The sequence below is a fragment of the Oncorhynchus clarkii genome, chromosome 7 (genome assembly GCF_045791955.1).
Source record: "Oncorhynchus clarkii lewisi isolate Uvic-CL-2024 chromosome 7, UVic_Ocla_1.0, whole genome shotgun sequence".
NCBI lineage: Eukaryota > Metazoa > Chordata > Actinopteri > Salmoniformes > Salmonidae > Oncorhynchus > Oncorhynchus clarkii.
The window spans coordinates 55,317,964-55,343,308 of NC_092153.1; the positions used below are offsets into that span (position 1 = coordinate 55,317,964).

At 41.5% G+C, this 25,345-nt stretch overlaps 1 protein-coding gene across 4 annotated transcripts; it reads right to left on the bottom strand.

The window, feature by feature from the left end:
* Nucleotides 1-1,109: 1,109 nt before the first annotated feature.
* On the bottom strand, nucleotides 1,110-18,308 carry LOC139413483 (ETS domain-containing protein Elk-4-like). Of its 4 annotated transcripts, none has more exons than XM_071160941.1 (6): nucleotides 17,785-18,017; nucleotides 11,254-11,468; nucleotides 8,561-9,274; nucleotides 8,164-8,412; nucleotides 7,397-7,522; nucleotides 1,110-4,813 (listed from the first exon to the last, which is right to left on the bottom strand). In XM_071160941.1, exons 2-6 carry the CDS (start codon nucleotides 11,458-11,460, stop codon nucleotides 4,766-4,768), a joined length of 1,344 nt encoding a protein of 447 aa, XP_071017042.1. In that variant the 5' UTR covers nucleotides 11,461-11,468; nucleotides 17,785-18,017; the 3' UTR covers nucleotides 1,110-4,765. The 4 variants fall into 4 exon arrangements, with proteins under 4 accessions (XP_071017042.1, XP_071017043.1, XP_071017040.1 ...); XM_071160939.1 differs by having other exon boundaries at nucleotides 1,111-4,857; nucleotides 17,785-18,308; XM_071160940.1 differs by lacking the exon at nucleotides 17,785-18,017 and adding an exon at nucleotides 16,185-16,273 and having other exon boundaries at nucleotides 1,111-4,857.
* Nucleotides 18,309-25,345: the final 7,037 nt, after the last annotated feature.

Sequence of the window (25,345 nt, forward strand, 5' to 3'; positions counted from 1 at the left end):
TGAACTATGGTGATGGCAGCATCATGCTGTAGGGATGTTTTTCACAGGCAGGGACTGGGAGATTAGTCAGGATCGAGGCAAAGAGGAACAGAGCAAAGTACAGAGATCCTTGATGAAAACCTGCTCCAGAGTGCTCCGGACCTCAGATTGGGGTGACGGTTAACAGGACAACAAACCTAAGCACACTGCCAAGACAAAGCAGGAGTGACTGAATGTTCTTGAGTGGCCCAGCCAGAGCCCAGACTTGAACCCTATCTAACAGCTTTGGAGAGACCTGAAAATAGCTGTGCAGCAACGCTCCCCATCCAACCTGACAACGCTTGAGAGGATCTGCAGAGAAGAATGTGAGAAACTTCCCAAATACAGGTGTTCCAAGCTTGTGTATAAGAAAGGTCAGGAAATATATATTTTTTTACACACATTTAACCCCTTACCTTGTTGGCACAATACCTCCATTTGTTTGTATGGGTTGCCTTCAGATTCTAGATTCTCATGACACTCGTGGGGGTCCTAGAGCAGAACACAATCGTATTCGTGAGTCTCCCCTTTCCATAGAGTTGTCTACAGTATGTAGGCCAAACTGTTCAGGCACAACATAAATTTGTCTGACAAACACTTTCCACCGCAGATGCGGAAGCCCGACAGGCAGAGGAGGTGGATTGAGACGCAGCCCATACAAAAAAAAAATATCTTTAGCTTAAACTGACAGCTTTTGATTGGGATTTTTTAAAATATGTTACGGGTGAGCCAATAGACAACGATTTTAAACTGCAAAAGTACCGGTTTAATAATGGAATTGTGATTCAAGGAAAAGTGGTTTAATTCTTTAGAGTCAAAGGTGTTGGGGGTGGGGGGTGCTAAGCTGACATATGGAATTGTTTTAAAATGGTCATACTATGGATAATTTTCCTATTAGATTTTACATTTTAGGACACCTTAAGGTATCAAACTTAAAAAAATAAATAATAATATTCTGATAAAATATTGATTTTGGCCGTTACTTCTAAAGCCCATAGAAACGCATTGAATAACATTCATAAAATGGTAAAAGGGACAGTGAACAAAATACATTATAAGAAACAAGGCTTTGAAGTGTCCCGTCTTAAATCTAGGAAATATTTAAAAAACTCAGGAAATAAATATTTTTATTTATTTAACCCCTTTTTGGGGTAGGCACAAAACTACCGTAATACATTTTTTTTATACAGGTAACCTTCAGATGAGTCCCGTGACACTTGTGTGGGTCCTAGAGCAAAACAGAGAACACCATCGTGTTCGTGAGAATCTTCCCTTTCCACAGTGTAGTAATCTTCCCTTTCCACAGTGAAACCCTTCAGACACTAGACGTTTATGTGAGAAGACCACGTTTCACCTCAGATGTGGATGTGTCACACTGGCGGATGCGGTGGATTGAGACGTGTGGAATGCAACAAAAAACTCTCTAGCTTGACAGAATTTTTTTTTTTGTCATGTAACTTAATTGACGAACAGGTGCATCAATCGACTCTAGGGGGTTTAATGTAAAATAAAATAAAATCTGAAATATGCACTAGGTGTAATGTTTTGTGCAACAGGGTCTAATGAATGAAACATGAATCAAAATCATTAATATGCCTACATATTCAGAGGGTGTCTATCAGAACTATAGTTATGTATATAGAACTGTTTTTGACTACTGTATCAAGTTAATAAATCTAACTCTTTAGTTTAGAGGTAATACACATCTGTTATAAGGCCCAACTAAACATAGGGACTCCGCTTCATTTAAAGTTATGCCTCAGACACACTTCCTTAGAATATAAACATTTAAGATTTAATCCTTAGATTTGCATTATAAAGTACTTTGTGCATAGTTTTGCTGTTGATTGGGAAATATAAATGTACACAATTAATTTACAGCTATTATTAGATCAATATAGCTTTTTGAAAGAACACTGTGGAAAAAGTAGAATTTGAAACACAGAAAAGCGATGCTGTAAAATCTCATACTACAGGCACCCCATTGTTCTAAATGCCAACATTAAGACACCTACACAGACAATATTAACAATATCAAAATACTTAACAAAGACATGGATTTAAGTTTCACTCCTTAAGGCTTTGATGCTCAAATAGTCAATGCCATTAGTCCAACAATGAGTATAGAAAACGGTGTAAAAACCAAAGACATCACCATTAAAAACAGACTACAGAACAGCATGGAGCCTCGCATCTGGCCGTGTAACAAAACCACAGATTACAATTCAGATTGTTAGGGTGATAGGGGAGGGGGAGACGGAATTCATTGAAAATACATGTCAGCTGAAGTTCACATCACAATCATATGACAGAGAAAATAGTATCTGACACCTCATAAGCAGATAACAGACAGAGAGGGAAAGAAGAGGGATTAAGACAGGTTTGAAGGTATACTGATAAATCATATACATGTGTACTGTACATGTTTTAGCTCGTGCAAAATCAAGTTTAGCAGAATCTCCCTAGAAATTATTTATGGTACATTAAAAGCTCATGTTCCTCATTCACAGGACTTGCAAATGTGGGTGACGATATTCCATACTAAAGATGACTGTCATTCAAATCACAATACCAATGCAAACCTGTTCTAAAACATGAATCATATACACCAAAATGTAAATGTTATGTCACATTACGTCATGAGAATAAGTAAAAAACGCTATTGTGACAGGCTTTGTGAACACCCTGTGTGGGTATTCTGACAGCCTGCTTCTGCCTTCAACCGTGCCACATCATTGCCATTTTCTAAACAGTCTTGACAAGGTGACATGTTTGCAATGCAGAAACAGACTGGCACCACCCAGGCTATTCACTGGCCATGTCATGGCAAGGGCCGTTTTTACACACGGGTCATTTTACCCACACCTGGGAGAGAAACCCATAGGAGAGCCAACTTTAGACGAGTAAAGGACCGGTAGAAATCTATAATACTTACATTATGTAGTCTACTTTATCAATTCACGTTATAAACCAAATACTGTTAGTGCTCTGTAGAAGCTGAGGTTTGCTCCCAGGGAGAGCGTATAGGCACTGGAGACCAGGGCAGAGGGAGTAGGATAAGGTGGAGAGGAGGGATGGTTGTTCCTCCTCTTCATGTTTGGCTTGGGGGTTAAGGCACCACATTAGAATGGTCTTATGGAGCAATGCTGTGGGTTAGTGGCAATATGCCATCCAACACTAGCGCCAGCGAAAGTACTCCTCACTTATCAATTCTATATTCGGAATCAAGATGTGATTTTGCTTCACACATTTAAATGTTTTTCTTATGGCTTTATATCAACAGAAGTGCATAGCCTTAGGGTTAGTTTAGGGTGAGGATCATTATTTGCTCAATCTCCACAAGGTTTGTGGCTATTTGTCAAAGGAGGTGATAATAATCGTCCATTGTACTACCTGAGGCCACAGGTTGGTTTAGATTTCCTTTGTAGGTTAGGAATATGGTTAAGGCCAGGTTTAAGGTTGGGACAAAGGTAATGGTTATGGCTTCTCATAAATGTACCTAGAGGTATAGGGGCTTTTTCACACAAATTCAAGCATTACCAACCCATAGGTCACATATGCCCATTTGTCTCTGGTATAAATGGTGGGTGTGAGGTGTTTTGGTTTTGTTCTGATGTGGCCTCCCTACTGGTCTAAGTGAAGGCGTTACAGTAAGGACTTAATCTGTTATGGCAACAGTTTCTGCTTGCCAACACCAAGTGTGAGGCCAGTTGAAGCATTTCCCATCTGAGGTGGTCTCCAACTTTTAACAAATGTAGCATGTCACAAGCTACAAATTATTTTCTAGCTTTCAAATATACACATTATTTTCCTCTCCGGATCCTTTGTGTACAAGAGAAAGTAGTGCACTCTTTTCTGTCAATATACCTGGTAAAATGGTTAATAAAAAACTGAGGGCCCTACAAAAATAAAGTATAAATCCCCAAATTTGGTTTAATCTTTTCCCAAATTCTGTTCTCTCCATTTTATTTTTCCTGGTTTTAGATTTTTTAGTTTGTCACTCAAATTACAATTGTTCACAGAGAAACAACCAAACTGGATGTTCTGAATCAATGTCAATGCTTAAAAAGAACAAACATTTAGATTTGAGTGAAATTCCCATTTTTTCATATTTAATTGCGCATCTCGTGTGCCGTCTAGCGATGGTTCTGTAGTGCTATTGTGTTAGGTTTGGCTTTTTAAGCCAATAGTGGCTAACCAGGGGTGGGATAATGTCAATGTTGAGTTGGTTAGATAGTAGCTGGGAGCTTGCGGTGTCCGATACTTGTGAGATTGTTTATGACAGTTTGCAGTGAAACACGTGAAAATTGCCAGTTACTGGTATCTCGTGATTGACCTGTTGGAGACCCCTGGTTTAAAACATACAACAAATAGCAGGAACATTACCCATGAAAACATCTAAAAAAACTGCATTGGAATTGACAACACAGCATCAAACAGAATAGAAGAAGGAAATAATATGAAGGTTCATGTAAAAAAAAATAATAATCTGTAATACCATTGGTCTCAAGAAGAGACACAATTGCCTGTTCCAGGTAGAGATGCACATTTGTGACTGCTCAGCATCCAATCCATGAACTTTGCAGCACCCATTACTATGGCAATTCCTAAAAAGTCTGGCTACGCCCTCTTTAGGGGAGTTGTGAACCACCGTGTCTTGTGTCTGTTTGGGGGGTGTGGGGGGAGCTGAAGCAGGGCCTCATTGTCTGGTGGCTGCACAGGTTCCAAGGATAAGGTCTCTTATGTCTTATGAGGGTCTGGGGTGAGGGGTCCAGGGGTGTTGGTCCCATCGAGGCTGTGTGTGGGGATATGGAAATGAGGGGTGAGCACCGAGGGGAACTGGAAGAGAACACATAAGAGAACACATGAGAACACAGAACTGCTTCAAATGGGTCATAAAGAACAGAATTTGGGTCCATAGAATAGAGGACAGAAACAGACGACACAGTAAGGAGTAGAAACACAGGGTGTTTCTCAATATGCATACTACCGTGCACCACACTCATGCTCAGAGTTCGTTCTCAGAGGATGCTAGAGTGTGGAGAATGCATAAAAATGTACATTTTGAGAAGCACTCCCCTACTATTGCATTACCTTTAACCAATACAGGCAAAACAACTACATAAAGTAAATGCAAGCATGTAACTTCAATTATCAGCCACCTACAGTGGGGCAAAAAAGTATTTAGTCAGCCACCAATTGTGCAAGTTCTCCCACTTAAAAAGATGAGGCCTGTAATTTATCATAGGTACACTTCAAATATGACAGACAAAATTAGAAAAAATTCAGAAAATCATATTGTAGGATTTTTAATGAATTTATTTGCAAATTATGGTGGAAAATAAGTATTTGGTCACCTCAAACAAGCAAGATTTCTGGCTCTCACAGACCTGTAACTTCTTCTTTAAGAGGCTCCTCTGTCCTCCACTCGTTACCTGTATTAATGGCACCTGTTTGAACTTGTTATCAGTATAAAAGACACCTGTCCACAACCTCAAACAGTCACACTCCAAACTCCACTATGGCCAAGACCAAAGATCTGTCAAAGGACACCAGAAAAAAAAATTGTAGACCTGCACCAGACTGGGAAGACTGAATCTGCAATAGGTAAGCAGCTTGGTTTGAAGAAATCAACTGTGGGAGCAATTATTAGGAAATGGAAGACATACAAGACCACTGATAATCTCCCTCGATCTGGGGCTCCACGCAAGATCTCACCCCATGGGGTCAAAATGATCACAAGAACGGTGAGCAAAAATCCCAGAACCACACGGGGGGACCTAGTGAATGACCTGCAGAGAGCTGGGACCAAAGTAACAAAGCCTACCATCAGTAACACACTACGCCGCCAGGGACTCAAATCCTGCAGTGCCAGACGTGTCCCCCTGCTTAAGCCAGTACATGTCCAGGCCCGTCTGAAGTTTGCTAGAGAGCATTTGGATGATCCAGAAGAAGATTGGGAGAATGTCATATGGTCAGATGAAACCAAAATATAACTTTTTGGTAAACTCAACTCGTCGTGTTTGGAGGACAAAGAATGCTGAGTTGCATCCAAAGAACACCATACCTACTGTGAAGCATGGATGTGGAAACATCATGCTTTGGGGCTGTTTTTCTGCAAAGGGACCAGGACGACTGATCTGTGTAAAGGAAAGAATAAATGGGGCCACGTATCGTGAGATTTTGAGTGAAAACCTCCTTCCATCAGCAAGGGCACTGAAGATGAAACGTGGCTGGGTCTTTCAGCATGACAATGATCCCAAACAAACCGCCCGGGCAACGAAGGAGTGGCTTCTTAAGAAGCATTTCAAGGTCCTGGAGTGGCCTAGCCAGTCTCCAGATCTCAACCCCATAGAAAATCTTTGGAGGGAGTTGAAAGTCTGTGTTGCCCAGCAACAGCCCCAAAACATCACTGCTCTAGAGGAGATCTGCATGGAGGAATGGGCAAAAATACCAGCAACAGTGTGTGAAGACTTACAGAAAACGTTTGACCTCTGTCATTGCCAACAAAGGGTATATAACAAAGTATTGAGAAACTTTTGTTACTGACCAAATACTTATTTTCCACCATAATTTGCAAATTAATTAATTAAAAATCCTACAATGTGATTTTCTGGATTTTTTTCTCATTTTGTCTGTCATTGTTGAAGTGTACCTATGATGAAAATGACAGGCCTCACTCATCTTTTTAAGTGGGAGAACTTACACAATTGGTGTCTGACTAAATACTTTTTTGCCCCACTGTATATGTGAAAAGTATTAATCTAGCCAGCCAGCTAGTTTTACATGTAAAAAACAACCTAAAACTAATGTAATGAAAAGGTCATGTAGATGGCCAACGTTAGCTACCAATTCTTTATCAATTAGCCTGCGGTCTACGCACACTACAGTGGCTATTCTAGGCAGTTAAACATTTCATAATTAACATGATACGTTAAAAATAAATACGTACTAAGGCAACACGAGATGTGATTGGGCAACTTTTCATTTCAAAGTCGGAGGTAATTTTCTCTCACTTCAGCTCAACCAGCAGCCATTTTTTTTAAGAAATATTGAGTGGTTTTTTACTTGGCTCGTCATATTATACCAACACTCCTGGGAATATTTCAATTGAAGCTTGAATCGATTAATACTGAGAAATATGTACAAACAAAGTATGCATCTGCGAACAACCATCCATGTTCCGTTTCAAATACTTTGATTTGGACTTGTACTCTGATTACCGTTCCATGCTCGAAGCACACTAGTATGCATATCAAACTGACAGAGAGGACAAGGATAGAAAGAGGGATAAGAGAGACTGAAGTGCAGTGGAGATTGGAGGGATCCCTGAGAGAGGGATGAGTGAGGATAGATGAGAGTGGGGGTGTGTTCTGACCTGGAACAGGGTGTGTGTGCCCTGCTGGCGCCGGGTGGCAGGGCTGAGGGGAGCCACCGGGCTGAGCGTGCTCCAGAAGTGGATGTTAGACAGAAGGGGACTGGGGGTCAGCAACAGAGTGGGTGTCTGTAAATACACACACACAAAAAAACAAAACAAGGAGCTTGTCAGCAATAGATTTGGACACATAAGTAGTCATTTGGGAAGATCTCAAATTATGGCACAAAACTAGAATTCCAGCTTTAAGTGCAAGTAGTCATGTAGACTTGATAAAGACCAGAAGATAAAAGATGTGCTCTTCTGTATCCATAATGGAGGCTTTTTTGGGTTTCGCAGCAGCCCAAGGAAAAGTCAACCCAGAGCAGAAGCTGGCCTGGGGCTGGTTCAAACAGCACTGTCTCATGACCACATTAACATAGACGTTAAACCATAGAGGTAGAATCGGAGAGAATAATGAGACCATTGTCAGGTCCTGCTGATCTAATCTTAAGATCACAACAGGAACACATTGTCATGTGGTCAAACATCAACATCTCATTGTCATGGTAACTCTGTTCAGAGACTGGTAGATTGGGTGTTCAATAAAACTACAAAATTGCTGCCATCTGCTGGGGGAAAACTAGCAATGAAATGTGTTGACATTTCACTTAGCCTTGTCCCTAATTGTAAATGTATCTTCTCCTAATCAAGAACACATCTCAAAAAATAATTCTGAGTGTGGACTGTATAAGATTGCATAAAAATGAATGTGTGTGTGTGTGTCTCACCTGTAGCAATGCAGGTGTGAGAGAGGCGGTGGGAAGGGAGGGGCTGTAGAGGTTCATAGGTGGGAGGTCAGAGGTGGTGACCACCAGTGTAGGAGTGGACAGCTCCAGGACTTTAGGAGGCTTGCGGGCCTTGCCCCCTGTGATATGGCCACTCACACACAACGGAGATAAACTCATCTCCCTATTCCCTCCCTTGTCCCTGTTCTCTACACACACCTCACCACCTGACACCTGGCAAAAACTCTGCACCTGGGGGGGGGGCAGTTGAATCACAGAAAGCAAAAACATGAATGCTAAATCCATCTTCATGTTCAGTAATCTGCGACTCTGTGGACTGGACAGAGATGGTCTCCATGTCGCAGTAGGTTGTGTGTGCGTGTGTGTTTGTTTTCCTTACCCCCTGTATCTGCGTCTCTGTGGGCTGGGAGGAGATGGACTCGATGTCGCTGTCGATTACTAGCTCCTGGGTGGAGTCAGGCACCATGCTGGGGGAGGGGCTCCGAGTGGGCAACTCTGATAGGCTGAAACTATTCAGGATTCGAAGACTCGAGGATTCCATGGGCTTGGCTTGCTCAAACGCACACACAGCCTGAGGCAGGAGGACAGAGTGTGTCATCACGACATCGCCCATGGGAGGGCACAATGGCGGATTAGGTGTTTCTATTGAAATCAGAGGGCTTCTCTTGGGAGGGGTGGTCCCGAACTTGATAACTGACGGCGACAGCAATGGCTGCTGAGAGGGCGGGTCTTGAGCCTGGGTATTGGACTTCCTGTCGGCCATCTTGTCTGCAGGGTTCTCCATCTTAATGGACTTGAAGAGCTGGCGTCCATTTTGCAGCGAGGTGAGGGTGAAGGAGGTGTACAGGCCAGAGTGGATGTAGTCATTACGGTTGGATGGCTTAGTACTGGACCCCTGTGTCACTGTCATACCTCCACCCCTGTCCCCACCTTCACCATCTCGGGAGTTGTTGTCGCCCCTCTCGGACAGGGGCATGCTACATCCTGCACCCCCCTCCCCTTCCGGCCGAGCAGAGGCATCCCCTTTCAGGATGTCTGGGTAGGAGACGAAACGGTACACAAACTTCTGCCCGTTCACCTTCTTAATGATGTTCTAGAAGAGAGAGTAGGGGAGAGTGAGAAATGTTACGCTAATGGGAAAAATATGTACAGAAGACACACTCTACTCTCTCTTTCCTCCCCTCCTCCTCTCTCGCTCTCTCTTCCAAAAACAACCCACAGAGTAACCACTGTGTGGGACAGTTCCATTCTTCCTGTCTGTACCAAGTTAAATACAGCTCACCACCCCACCCACTGACAGAGGCAGGCTGTCTTTAGGCCAAGCCACAGGCAGAGTGGACGAGACAAACAGCGACACATGAACCCAGCTGTACTGTGAGGGAACCCAGCAGTACTCTGAGGGAACCCAGCTGTACTCTGAGGGAACCCAGCTGTACTCTGAGGGAACCCAGCTGTACTCTGAGGGAACCCAGCTGTACTCTGAGGGAACCCAGCTGTACTGTGAGGGAACCCAGCTGTACTGTGAGGGAACCCAGATGTACTGTGAGGGAACCCAGCAGTACTGTGAGGAAACCCAGCAGTACTGTGAGGGAACCCAGCAGTACTGTGAGGGAACCCAGCAGTACTCTGGGTGGTGTGGTGACATCACAGGATGGCAAAACAGAAACTTCCCTGCCCATAGCTCTACCCAGCTCAGCATTAAACCAAACCCTGCACTCATTTTCAACAGGTCTCATCAAGGGGCCCCTTGTCAAAGTTAATGCATTGTGTGGGAGTGTAAGTTTGAGTGTATGTACCTTGTCATAGCATTTTTTTTAAACATTTTATTTAAACTTTATTTAACCAGGTAGGCACGTTGAGAACAAATTCTCATTTACAATTGCGAGCTGGCCAAGATAAAGCATAGCAGTTCGACACATAACAACACAGAGTTACACATGGAGTCAAACAAACATATAGTCAATAATACAGTAGAAAAATAAGTCTATATACAATGTGAGCAAATGAGGTGAGAAAAGGAAGGTAAAGGCAAAAAAAAGGCCATGGTGGTGAAGTAAATGCAATATAGCAAGTAAAACACTGGAATGGGAGGTTTGCAGTGGAAGAATGTGCAAAGTAGAGAGAAATAATGGGGTGCAAAGGAGCAAAATAAATACATTAGGGGAAGAGTTAGTTGTTTGGGCTAAATTATTGATGGGCTATATACAGTATTCTGCTGAGTTTGTTGTAATTCATGCTGTGTGTCTCTGTGTGTGTGTGTAGGGCCCTCTAAAATATGTGATGCGGAGAACGCGGACGAGATCACGGAATCCAGACATTAAAACAGGATTCAACAATATAAAAAAATGAACTTATTTGAAAATGTATTGACTTGCCCAAGATTATCATAGGACATGAACAAAATGCATCAGTGATTCTTATTTTCCTTCAACTTTCTGAAGAGGCAACGTGTGAATCCCGTCTGTGTGCTCGTTTGTGTATTCTGGTAGATGGGAAGGCTTTCCAAAAAACCTTTGCAATTTAATGTTAACTACAAAGTAGCCTATGCCTACCTGGCAGAATGATATCATGATTATTTTCATCATTCCAGAGGGTATTTGTTTAGCAAACTATGCAATCACATGTGCACTACATAAAACAGCGCTAACCAAACAAGGCTCTTACATTTTTGTCATTTAGCAGACACTCTTATCCAGAGCGACTTACAGTAGTGAGTTCATACATTTTCATACTGGTCCCCCATTGGGAATCAAACTAACAACCCTGGTGTTGCAAGTACCATGCTCTACCAAGTGAGCCGAGGACACTGTGTGCACTTGCTGGTGTGCACTTGAATCTTGGATTTTTCCCAGACCTCAGAAGTGGTCTGCTGATGTGGTTAAAGCATTGTTGTGGACTTAGAACATCCAATTTAAATTTTTCTACTAAAAACTGATCTTGAGAGCAAAAACCTGAAAACATTTTAGACAAATCAGAAACCTTGAAAAACAAAAGAGAAAACAGAATTTGTGAAAAAACTAAATGGAATTAGGAAAAATAATGTATAAAGCCTATGCATGCATGTGTGCGTACCTTGTCGTAGTAGTATCTTAGGGCTCTGCTGAGCTTGTCGTAGTTCATGCTGGGTTTGTTCTTCCGGGTGCCCCACAGCTTGGCCACCTCCTCTGCCTGCAGCAGCTTGAACTCGCCCTCCTCATTGGTCCAGCAGATCAGCTGATCATTGGTGGGGTCCAATAGGAGCTGGAGAAGGAACTGCCACAGGGTCACAGAGCTGTCCATGCTCCCCGCTACAGAGAGAGAGAAAGGGGATGAAGATGACAGACCAGACATGCAGTGTCACCAAAAGGCAGTTATTGGTGATTCCATGGTAAAGTCAACCTGAGCATGTAAAAATAAAGTTACATTTCCTAATGAAACCACATTCCAAATTATCATTCATATGTTGGAGTTCAGGCTTTATTTGACCAATTAAAGCAGGAATTGCATGATTTCTTTTATATTACAGTGTAGGAGGCCAACTCTCTAAGGCTTTTAGTCATTCATATTTCATTGCAATTAGAAAAGGTCTCCCAGAGCTTGTTTTGCCACTCACACCTGTCCCCCAATGTTAATGAGGAAGATGAGATGTTAATGAAGCAATAGAGCAAATTGAGTGTCTTGAGTTTTGTTTGCATGTTCTATAGTCTTGTAAATATAGGGGGAGTGACTGGGACAGGCAATGTATAATCCATAACGTTTTTGTATTGTAAACCATACACCTTACATCGGATTATTTAAACTTTCTCTGTAAAGCTAACTTTCATTAAGATTGTATATGGTCAACAAATGGGTCCTTTCTTTTCATTGTCAATACCCTTTTTCAGCATGATGATATCCGTAACATTGATAAGTTATGAATGTGATGGATATTGATTTATCAAATCGTAGCTTCACAGACTTGTGCATTCACCAGATTTTGTGTGCTTGTTCTGAGATGTATCCCTTAGACTTTTACTGAAGCAATTGTTGATATCTTGAAAGTTGGGTTCAAGCTAAGAATATCTTGAATATATGCTGAAATGCATTTCTCATACATGGCAGTACCGTTTTTTTTAGATAATATGTGAATAGTTTCAAATGAAAGCCCTCCAAAATATACTGACTTCATCCAGTGTCCAGAAAAGTAGATTGGCAGTATAGGCACATGCATATGGTCTCATTTGCATATTTTGTTACAATGTTTCAGAAAAATTGTAATTACCCCAAAAGATGATATTTGTGTCGACATTCAACTGGTAGGGGATGATATTTATGCGCGTGAGAGAAAAATACATTTTAGGGTGTGGTACCTGGTCTTGTATACACTGTTTTTATGTAACCTTTATTTAACTAGGCAAGTCAGTTAAGAACAAATTCTTATTTTCAATGACGGCCTAGGAACAATGGGTTAACTGCCCTGTTCAGGGGCAGAACGACAGATGTTTACCTTGTCAGCCCGGGGATTCAATCTAGCAACCTTTCGGTTACTAGTCCAACGCTCTAATTACCTGCCGCCCCTACTCAGGTAATTACGCAATCCTAAAACACTATGCCTTTTGCTGACATTTTTAAAACATTCCAAATGCTAACAAATGTGTTGACAGATTTTGATCAAGAAATCTTTAAGATTTGAATGTCTAATTCAGACTAACATCCATAACGGTCATTGTACCCCTCTAAAGTAAAAATGGAAATTACAATATCAAAAGATATACGTTTTTGTGTTTAGCCAAGCATTTCCTTCGAAATAGATAGCTATGTTTTGATACGAGATTTACAGTGCATTCGGAAAGTATTTAGACCCCTTCCCTTTTTCCACATTTTGTTACGTTACAGCCTTATTCTAAAATGGATTTTAATTTTGGTTTTAAAAGGCTTGTTGCGTCATACCCAAGAAGAATCAAGGCTGTAATCGCTGCCAAAGGTGTTTCACAAGGTACTTAATAAAGGGTCTGAATGTTTATGTAAATGTAACATTTACAACATTTCAAAAACCAGTGTTTGCTTTGTCCTTATGGGGTATTGTGTGTAGATTGATGAGGGGGACACACAATTTAATACATTTTACAATAAGACTGTAACGTAACAAAATGTTTAAAAAAGTCAAGGGTTCTGAATATTTTCCGAATGCACTCTACACCTTAGACTTTTGCTTATATGTTCAATCTCCCCAAAAAGCTTGTTTATGTCATGAAACATCCATAACGCTATTTATTTTCTTTATTTCTTCAACATGCCACCATTGGGGGAAAAAAGTCTGCTTTTTGGGGTACACACTCCCCCCACGGGCTACTATAGACACACATTTAATTTAGCCTATATTTTGTTTGTTCATTCTGTGAGACACTAAAGTTGTGATTTTGCATGCAATTGTTATGTCCATAATACTTGAATCACCCTTATCAAACTGGTGAACTGCTCCTACTTATAGCCTTGTAAAGTCCCCCATTCAGAATCTACAGCCTCAGTCAACAAGCCTAGAGTATCTGCCCTTTTCTGCACTCAACAACGCAAAAGCAACAACAACAAAAAGTCTGGCACCAAAGCTATCAAATGTTAATGTCAGTTGCAGCATTTGCTAATCTTGATCACCTAAGTGATCAGGTAACAATGAGTTACTGTTTGGAATTCAAGGTGATTTGATGATCAGTGATTCTGCACAGCCCAGCTCCTTGGTCAGGCATATCATCTTGAATGTCATCAGTCATGAAGAAAACATGTTTTAAACACTTTTTCACCTGTTCTCTAGAAATGCTGTACATTCATTCATAAGGCTTTGAGAGAGAGAGACACATTATATTTCTGAATTGTAAAGCTGCAGGGGACATTAGTGTTGTTTGGACTTCTCTAAAGGGGAACTAGAGGGGGTGCAGCGGTAAAGCAGCCTTTCATACAACTCTGAATAACCCCATCACGCACCACTTCATGGACAACAACAAAAGGAGCAGGGAGCTAGCTTCGTTCTGTTTAACTCGGCTGTGAACTCGGCAGTGAGAGATCACACAGAGAGGGGCTCAGAGGAGAGCTCTACTGTATGAGCCTGGCGTATGGAGGAAATAAGGTGGATTCTACTCCAGTCCAGGCCCATTAAATGGCTAGGTGGAGCCCACACCTATCCTGTTCCTTCAGATATTTAAATACCACAAGGATAGGGCTATAAACAGGACTTGGGTTGTTTTCAAACTGAGGAACAGCATTAGTTTTTAAAATGACAAAAAGGTGAATAGGCTAGTAAAGCTAAAAACTGATTTTGGTTGGTTGATTATGAATGCTAAACAAGACAATTAAACTAAATTAATCAAAAACAACCTAAACATCAAAGCTATTAAGCCCTACATATGTGCTCCTTCCCCTAAACAGTATTATACTGAGATTGGGCCAGACACCATTTTAGAATCTTAATTTAAATAAGGCTGCCTGTTTTCCTGCCTTAGATTTTTGTATTTTCTGGCATTCAATCTTCATTTGCTCTTATACAAAGCATGCCATGACTATGAAAAATATATATTCTGAATCAGGGGAGGATGGACAAAAATCCACTTGTTTTTTTTGTGGCTTTTAATCGTCAATAGTTAATATAATATTTTTAAAAAAAATGTTTTTTAAGTAATTCATTCTAAATGGATATCAACACATAATCCATCCCGAAATCAAATAAATTTGGGTCAGTATCAATGCGTGACGTCACGTCCGTAAAACAACCTGCACACGCATCTCTCCAAGCTGACAATGACAACCTGCACACGCATCTCTCCAAGCTGACGATGGCGGGTGTCACAACTGGCCTATGATGACAACCTTGGGTAAGATAATTTCTTAAGAAGTGAACATGAAAGTAGCCAAGACCATCCCTTTAAGGTTTATTGTTATAGATCATTTTTGGGTGGAGTGAACTACACCTGCTGAAATTTTGCATGAAAGGAGAGGGGTGGTAGGGGTAATAGGGGTGGTGCATTACAGAGATGAGCTGCTGTTAGAGCTGAGTGATTACACAGAAGATTTTTTTTCATCCCTCGATTATTAAACAACTAATTGACCGGCGTCGGTTCAATTGCTTGAATTCCATTTAGTAGGCATAACAAATGTTTTATAAAAATGTTAGTTATATAATCAAAATCAATAAATAAAGCATGTTTTGGAGCTCATTCTGTAGTCATGGCACGCTTTGTGTAAAATCTATTGAAGATTGAAAGCACCCAAATCCTACAAATAAACAAAAAAAACTGTGGATATTTGTCCATCCTCCCCAATTGAGAACTTTAATAGTCATGGGACGCTTTGTCTAAGAGTTACTGAAGATTGGGGGCTTTCAAACAAATTCTAAAAGAAAATTAATCAAATAAAAAAACCTGTGGATTTTTGTCCATCCTCCCCCAATTCAGAAAATATAATGTTCATAGTCATGGCACGATGTGTAAGAGCTATTGAAGATTGAAAGCTGAAAAAATACAAATACAATTCTAATAAAATACAAAAAGATGTGTATTTTTGTCCATCCTTCCCCGATTCAGACTATATCATTTTCATCGTCATGGCACTTTGTGTAAGAGCTACTGAAAATTGAAAGCCAGAAGAAAAGAAAATATAAAAGAAAACATCCCCCCTGCAAAAAAAACCTGTGGATTTTTGTCCAATTCAGAATATACAGTGCATTTGAACCCCTTCCCTTTTCCCACATTTTGTTACGTTACAGCCTTATTCTAAAATTGATTAAATATATAACATTTTCCATCAATCTACAAACAATACCCCCCAACGACAAAGTGAAAAAGGTTTTTTAGAAATGTTTGCAAATGTATTAAAAATAAAAAAGAACAAAAATACCTTATTTACATAACTATTCAGACCCTTTGCTATGAGACTTGAAATTGAGCTCAGGTGCATCCTGTTTCCATTGATCATCCTTAACATGTTTCTACAACTTGATTGGAGTCCACCTGTAGTAAATTCTATTGATTGGACATGATTTGGAAAGGCACACACACCTGTCTATATAAGGTCCCACAGTTGACAGTGCATGTCAAAGAAAAAAAAGAGAAAAAAAACACGAGGTTGAAGGAATTGTCCATAGAGCTCTGAGACAGGATTGTGTCGAGACAGATCTGGGGAAGGGTACCCAAAAAATGTCTGCAGCATTGAAGGTCCCCAAGAACACAATGCCTCCATCGTTCTTAAATGGATGAATTTTGGAACCACCAAGACTCTTCCTAGAGCTGCCCGCCCAACCAAACTGAGCAATCAGGGAAGAAGGGAGGGAACCAATAACCCGATGGTCACTCTGACAGAGTTACTCTGTGGCGATGGGAGAACCTTCCAGAAGGACAACAACCTCAGCCACACTCCACCAATTACGGTAGAGTGGCCAGATGGAAGCCACTCCTCAGTAAAAGGCACGACAGCCAGCTTTGAGTTTGCCAAAAGGCACTTAAAGGCCTCTGAGCATGGGAAACATGGTTCTCTGGTCTGATGAAACCAGGATTGAACTACTTGGCCTGAATGCCAAGCGTCACGTCTGGAGGAAATATGACACCATCCCTACGGTAAAGTGTGGTGGCAGCAACATGCTATTGGGATGTTTTTCAGCAGCAGTGACTGACTGGGAGACTAGTCAGGATCAAGGGAAAGATTAACGGAGTACTGATGAAAACCTGCTCCAGAGCGCTCAGGACCTCAGGAAGGTTCACTATCGCCATTGTGTGTGTAGATTGAGGGGAATCAATTTTAGAATAAGGCTAACATAACAATGTGGAATAAGTCATGGGGTCGGAATACTTTCTGAATGCACTGTATCATTATCATAATGGCATTCTTTGCATAAGTTATTGATGATTAGAAATCGCAATATCTACCGAGTATCTAATATAAAACTAATTGTACCTCGGTTTGATGTGGTACATCTGACTGCTTGCTCTCTGCATAGGAAATGGGTTTATGGGGCAAGAAGGCCTGATAGGGTTGTGTACTGAACACTGCCTACCTAATGCGTGTGCGTCTAAGAGGCTTAGATAAGTAAATCTGCCTTTACTCATCCAGGCCAGCTGGGACACACCCCCTACTCACAATCTGACCATGTAAAATGGGTCAAAAAGGGACCAACTGGCTCTCAGTGCGGCCGCCAAAAGACAATATTATTTATATATAAATATATATACGAGTAGAGTTTATCCGACTATGTAACGACACAGCACTCACACACACAGCTAGGACCCACAGAGAAAAGAGTGAGATGTCACTTGCAATATGTTAGTGGTGTTTTAGTTTGTCCACCAAAACAATAATACCGTATAACAAATCACTAAAATACGGTGTTAATGTGATAGTTGACATTTTAGTTACTAATTTAACTACCTTGAAATTCAGACAGCTAGCTGTTGGCTACAACATGGCCATTTCGCTAACGTTAGTAGTTAACCAACGCTAATTTAGCTAACCTAACGCTGAGATTGGATGTAACGATGTATTTACCCATATTGCAATTAGCTAGCTAGCATGTACTGTCATACCCTTTGTCACCAAGCTAGCTGGTTTACAGTATTGTAACTAGCGAACTACGCTAGCGTTAGTTACGGTACGTCGGTAGCTTACCTTGCTAGTATAGCTCGCTTAAAATATGAGCCGTCCAGAAGTGTCGATAAAAGTCCCAAAACATGACAGAAAATGAGCTTGCTCTGTTCAGCAAGCCGAGTAGCAAATGAGTAACTACGTGATTTAAGTAAAAACTATAAATTGCCGTATACGTTTTTGGCAATAAAAATACAGTGCGAATATTTAAGAACAGGAAATTAAAACCATGCTGAGATCACTTCCTTGTTATGTTTGCGTTCCATAAACGCATTGTTTTTTGTCACCGCCGACTGCTACTGTGGTTTGAAGTGTCGTCGCGCCAACCAATTTTACTTTCAGCTCGTTACATTTGTCTTCCTGTCTTCACAAAAATGATATATATTAAATGATGCTGCAAGCTAAAATAAGTTAGCTGTCGACCCACAATCATATTGTGTAGGCCTGTAATGTAATTTCGCAAGTTACAATATAAAAGGCAAATTTGCTAAGAAATAAGCGACTAGATATTGTCATGCTTCTGATGCTCGTCTCGCATATGAAGCATTAGTGCGTGGGAGACGTGGAGTGAGAAATGTTGCGGCAACCATCCATCGCTGACGGCTATTCTAAAACAACTGGAAACATATTTAGTGCTTCTAGAATGTGTTGTCTGCCAATATGTTTTTTCCAGGTGTAAATATGCGTTATGTCACATTTTGCTTTTGACACTACTGTTCAGAGCAGAGATGGGTCAAAATAAAATCGGGACAACCTGCTCAACAAATACCCCATCTGACCACTTTGTGGCAGCCTTGCACAAAATTGACATTTGTTTGATCAGGAATTCAAAGGGCAAAGCATGTCCAGAGACAGAGTAACCAGTGTCTACTGTCGAGATGGGTTGTAGGTTGCCCCTGTAGATCATGCTCAGAAACCTATGGATCTTATGAACCTATGGATCTCCTTTCCTTATCCTTATGAAAGAACAGCCTTTTCTGTACAGTGGAGGCATCTGGTGTGTGGTATTGGAGTGTCATACCTCTATTGATCAGATGCTTCAGTGACAGTGGTGAATTCTGAAATTTCCATACAGTGGATATTTTTCATGATTACAATGATCTAAGCCCCAAACAAAGTATATCGTCAGCTCATACCAGGCATAATGTAAATAAAGGAAACTTGTATGAGACACACAGGCTAGTAGTAATGTAATACCAACCTGTGTAACTAATGTGATACTGTAGTGATGTTATGGTTAGTGAATGTCTGAGTGTGTTTTACTGGTACAGGTTGCCATATTGAGGGCACTAGGAGAGTAGACAGAGGTTTTAAATGAAAGATAAAATGCAGGCTACACACATGACACTGGTTCAGGCACTGGACAGAAAACACGCAGACTAGAGTGAACAAATGGTCAACATTGAATCACTGTTTGGAGTATATCAAATTTGTGGACAAATTATTCACCTTTTTAAATTCTGAGAGGGTTGTGGAGAGCTATAGATGGACTGTATATTTTTAATAAGATGGGTCTAGAACTCACACAGAGTAGAAATAGCTGTTAGGCACAGATCTAGGATCAGTTGGGCTACCCTCTCTATCCAATCTAAACCTCAACCATTACAGGGGGAAACACTAACCTGTGAACTGAAGCATGAAGTTACCTGTGGCTGCAAACAACAGTGTGATGAGATTTTATATATACAGTACATATACTGTATTTTACCATTCATAGACCAGCATCTGGTAGTAACCCTTCTCTATTGCAAACTTCATGTAAAATTCAGGACAATCTGAAGAACACCACCACAATATAAATTAAAAGATACCATAGACTACGTTCATTCAGCTCTACAGTGCCTTGCAAAAGTATTCATCCCCCTTGGAGTTTTTCCTATTTTGTTGCATTACAACCTTTAATTTAAATGGATTTTTATTTGGATTTAATGTAAAGGACATACAAAAAATAGTCCAAATTGGTGAAGTGAAATTTTAAAAATAACTTGTTTCAAATAATAATATATATTTTTTTATGTAAAAGTGGTGCGTGCATATGTATTCACCCCTTTGCTATGAATCCCCTAAATAAGATCTGGTGCAACCAATTACCTTCAGAAGTCACATAATTAGATAAATAAAGTCCACCTGTGTGCAATCTAAGTGTAACATGATGATCTCAGTATATATACACCTGTTCTGAAAGGCCCCAGAGTCTGCAACACTAAGCAAGCGGCACCACTAAGCAAGCGGCACTATGAAGACCAAGGAGCTCTCCAAACAGGTCAGGGACAAAGTTGTGGAGAAGTACAGATCAGCGTTGGGTTATTAAACAATATCCGAAACTTTGAACATCCCACGGAGCACCATTAAATCCATTATCAAAAAATGGAAAGAATATGGCACCACAACAAACCTGCCAAGACAGGGCTGCCCACCAAAACTCACGTTTCAGGCAAGGAGGGCATTAATCAGAGGCAACAAAGAGAACAAAGATAACCCTGAAGGAGTTGCAAAGCTCCACAGCGGAGATTGGATTATCTGTCCATAGGACCACCTTAAGCTATACACTCCACAGAGCTGGGCTTTACGGAAGAGTGTCAAGAAAAAAGCCATTGCTTAAAGAAAAAAATAAGCAAACACGTTTGGTGTCCACAAAAAGGCATGTGGGAGACTCCCTTAACATATGGAAGAAGGTACTCTGGTCAGATGAGACTAAAATTGAGCTTTTTGGCTGTCAAGGTAAGCGCTATGTCTGGCACAAACCCAACACCTTTCATCACCCAGAGAACACCATCCTCACAGTGAAGCATGGTGGTGGCAGCATCATGCTGTGGGGAAGTTTTTCATCAGTAGGGACTGGAAAACTGGTCAGAATTGAAGGAATGATAGATGGCCTCATGTTTGTCTTCCAGAGATTTGGGACTGGGACGGGGGTTCACCTTCCTGCAGGACAATGGCCCTAAGCATACCGCTAAAGCAACACTCGAGTGGTTTAAGGGGAAACATTTAAATGTCTTGGAATGGCCTAGTCAAAGCCCAGACCTCAATCCAATCAATAATCTGTGGTATGACTTAAAGATTGCTTTACACCAGCGGAACCAATCCAACTTGAAGAAGCTGGAGTAGTTTTACCTTGAAGAATGGGCAAAAATGCCAGTGGCTAGATGTGCCAAGCTTATAGAGACATACCCCAAGAGACTTGCAGCTGTAATTGCTGCAACAGGTGGTTCTACAAAGTATTCATATTGAGGGGGTGAATAGTTATGCACGCTCAAGTTTTCTGTTTTTTTGTCTTAATAAGTTTCACAAAAAATATTTTGGTTCTTCAAAGTGGTAGGCATGTTATGTAAATCAAATGATATAAACCACCAAAAAAATCTATTTTAATTCCAGGTTGTAAGGCAACAAAGTAGGAAAAATGCCAAGGGGGTGGAATACTTTCTCAAGCCACTGTATCAATCACTACATACTTCACTCTGAGACTGCCATCTTTTGAAGTCGTTTGAGGGGACGTCAAAATGAGGGGTGTTGTACAAAAAGTCATCAACGATTGGATCGTCTAACCAATCAGAGCAACCATGTTGCTTTTAATCTATCATCATTAATCTATTATGCAAAAAAAGAAGAGGAGAAAAGGAGAGTAAGCCACTTCTAGTCTTTCCGATGTCATCTATGGCTCTCAATGGAATGTGTGCAACACCCTGACCTACAGCCACAGGTCCAATAATTGTGAATCTTTATTCTAGAACTACAGGGCAATTCCATGGAAAGGAATTATGCTTACAACAATTTCAAATATATACTATTTTAACAAAAACACATTTACTTGAAGAACTGTGCAGATGCAAAGTTTGGTATCAGAATTACAGTAAAATCTCCCTTAGTTTTTTATCCAACCACGTGACCTTTTCCAAAAGCTTGGTTATATATTTGCTCTGAATGAACTATCCTCTACTGTGCTGTCCAAACTTCTGAAACATAGATGTCTATGATTGGTTCAGATTTGGTTCTGGACATCTATGTTAGGGCCAAATCAAAGCCAGTCTGAACCGGACCAAAATGAATGTCTGTGGACGTCGAAATCACGGCCAGGGCGGACTGACCAAAATGTAAAGACTTTTCAATAATCATGGACGTTGGTGCTCAGTGGGTGAGGATGCTGGTTATAGTAAATGGGAAGAGAGGGGGATCATGGAGAAGTGTCAGTAAGAGCCGGGAGAGGTAACATTAACTGGACAGAGAGAAGAGAGTGAGAGAGGGGCAAAGAGAGAGGAAAAGAGATACTGCTTTCACACTTTTACTTTGACCACCAGACCACAGAAAGAGAAAGTAAACAGTTATAAGCTGAACATAACTGTACTGTATGCCAATGGAAAGGAGGACAGTAACAGGTGACCCAGTACTGTGGTTTGTGACTACTATGTTTTTCCATTGTACCCAATTCAATTGCAGTAATTATGTTACAGATACACTACATGACCAAAAGTATGTTGACACTGCTCGTCGAACATCTCTCAGCATCTCATCACATTTCATTCATCTCATTCCAAAATCATGGGCAATAATATGGAGTTGGTCCCCCTTTTGCTGCTATAACAGCCTCCACTCTTCTGGGAAGTCTATCTACTAGATGTTGGAACTAGATGTCAACCGATTATGATTTGTCAACGCTGATACCGATACCGATTATTGGAGGACCAAAAAAGCCGATACCGATTAATCGGACTATTTTTTATTTATTTATTTGTAATAACGACAATTACAACAATACTGAATGAACACTTATTTTAACTTAATATAATACATCAATAAAATCAATTTAGCCTCAAATAAATAATGAAACATGTTCAATTTGGTTTAAATAATGCAAAAACAAAGTGTTGGAGCAGAAAGTAAAAGTGCAATATGTGCCATGTAAGAAAGCTAACGTTTAAGTTCCTTGCTCAGAACATGAGAACATATGAAAGCTGGTGGTTCCTTTTTTAAACTAGGGAAAGACTGCCTCAGTTCCTAGACTTAACCCTGGGGTGTATTATGCCCCAATGGTGGAGGTTAGTCTGAACTAAATAGTCAACCTGTCAGGGGGTCTTCTTTCTCTTGCAGGGTAATGACGACGTACAGGTGAGTCTACAGTCACATTGTCTTTGAGTTGTGATGGTGTATGCCCAGACTGGGGTGCAACAGTACACTGTGTAGGCACTCTGGCTGGTTCAGGTGAGTCTGGAGCACTTTCCACATTTGTAGGTTGCTGCAATGGACGTTCAGATGATGGCTCGTAGTCATGGTAGGTCTCTAGTAGCTGATCTTGGTTTGTCACTTGACAGGAGTCATCACTGAGGTTGGTTCCTGGCAACAGTTGATCCACGTGTCTCCTCCAGATGATGTTATCCGGTGTGTGAACTGTGTCGGACACAGGCCCTGTTTGTGCAACCACTCTGGCTGGTATCCATTTCGAAACTTTGCAGTAGTTCCGAGCAAGAACTCTCTCTCCAGCTATGAAGCTTCTGTCTTTTATTTTGCTCCGTCTCTCCACCTGTGCTCTCTGTTGTGTCTGTACAACCTGTTTAGTCTTTGGAGGTCTCAGGAGGTCGAGTCGCGTGAAAGCTGTCTTTTCATCATGGCTGACGCGGGTGCCACTTTGGTTGTAGCATGGGGAGTGTTTCTGTAGGTTAACAGGAAGGTGTTTAGGCGCCTATTGAGGGAGCCGTTCCCTTATGATGACTTTAAAGCTTGCTTCATTGTTTGGACAAACCTTTCAGTGAGGCCGTTCGTTGCAGGGTGATATGGCGCTGACTTGATGTGCTGAAATCCATTTGCTTCCATGAATGACCAGAACTTTTCAGACACCAGTTGGGGGCCATTATCACTAACGAGTTGCGTTAGCAAGCCGAAGCGACTGAAAATTGACCGTAGCTCTTTGATGGTTCTCTCCGCTGAGGTGCTCTTCATCACAGTGACCTCAGGCCATTTGCTGTGTGCGTCAACTACGACTAAGAACATACGATCCACCAGTGGGCCTGCATAGTCTATGTGGACTCGCTGCCAAGACTCCTCTGGGAAGTCCCATGGGTGTAGTGGCGCTAGGTGTGGCATGTTCCTCATCTTTTGACATGCAGAACATGACTTGACCTTGTCTTCGATTGCTGCGTCGACCTTGCCACCAAAAGTAGCTGCGTGCAATCTCCTTCATTCGTACCATGCCACAGTGCCCTGAATGGAGTTCTTCAAGCACCTGCCTTCTCAGTGGTGGCGGTATGATGACTCGAAACCCCATAGCAAGCATCCAAACTGAACCGTGAGCTCGTTTCTCCTCACTAGGTAAGGTTGTAGGCTGTCCGACATCTCTCCTTCTTTTCCAAGAGTGACAATGTCCACGACCTCAGACATCACTGGATCAGTGTGGGTGAACTTTTTCACTTGGACAGATGTAACTGGGGCGTTAGTCACTTTCTTGAAGTAGAAGATTTCAGCCTGGGAGTGCTCAGTGTGTGCGACAGGTAAGGGAAGCCTTGAGAGGCCGTCTGCATTGCAGTGCTGCTCAGACCTTCTCTACTTGATATCGTACTGGTTAGCAGATAACAATAATGTCCATCGCTGCATGCGGCTGCCTGCAAGCGACGGAATACCGGTGCGCGGACCAAAGATGGAGGTGAGGGGTCTATGGTCCGTCAGCAGTGTGAATCGGCCAAACAGAAACTGATGAATTTTTTAAATTCCAAACACAATGGTGAATGCTTCACGCTTTATCTTTGCATAACTGCTGGATAATAAGCTCTCGGCTTTACTTAAGGTCCGTCATGCAAAAGCAATTGGCCTTACTTCACCTGATGGCATGATGTGTGAGACAACCGCACCAACACCATAAGGCGATGCATCACATGCCAACTGTAATGGCAAGTTGAGGTTGAAGTGGGTTAGGGCCTCTGACTGAGCTAAGGCTGTTTTCACTTTCTTGAAGGCCTCCTCACATCTGTCTGTCCACTTCCACTGTTTGGTTTTGTTCAAAAGTTCATGCAGTGGCTTTAACATTTGTTAGGTAGGTTTGGCACAAGCATTGCATAGTATGTCAGTAGTCCTAAGAATGATCTCAGCTGACTAACGTTCTGTGGGGATGGAGCTTCTGCAACGGCCTTCACCTTCGATGGCACCTTGTGGAGCACCGAACTGTCGATGACGTGGCCCAGGTACTCAACAGAGGGTCGGAAAAACTCAGATTTGTCCTTCAGACCGTACTCCTCCAATCTCTGTAGTGTAGTGTTCAGGTGCTCCTGCTCGTCTTTGCCGGTAATGAGTAGATCATCGAGGTAACATTGGACCCCAGTGAGCCCGCTCAGTATCTGGTCCATAGCTCTCTGAAACAAGGCCGGAGCTGAGGTGATTCCAAAAGGAAGCCTCCTGTCACGCCCTGGCCTTAGTTATCTTTGTTTTCTTTATTATTTTGGTTAGGTCAGGGTGTGACATGGGGGATTTATGTGTTTTGTCTGGTCTAAGGGTTTTGTATGTTTATGGGGTGTTTTCTAGTCTAGGTGTTTATGTAAGTCTATGGTTGCCTAGATTGGTTCTCAATTAGAGGCAGGTGTTTATCGTTGTCTCTGATTGTGAA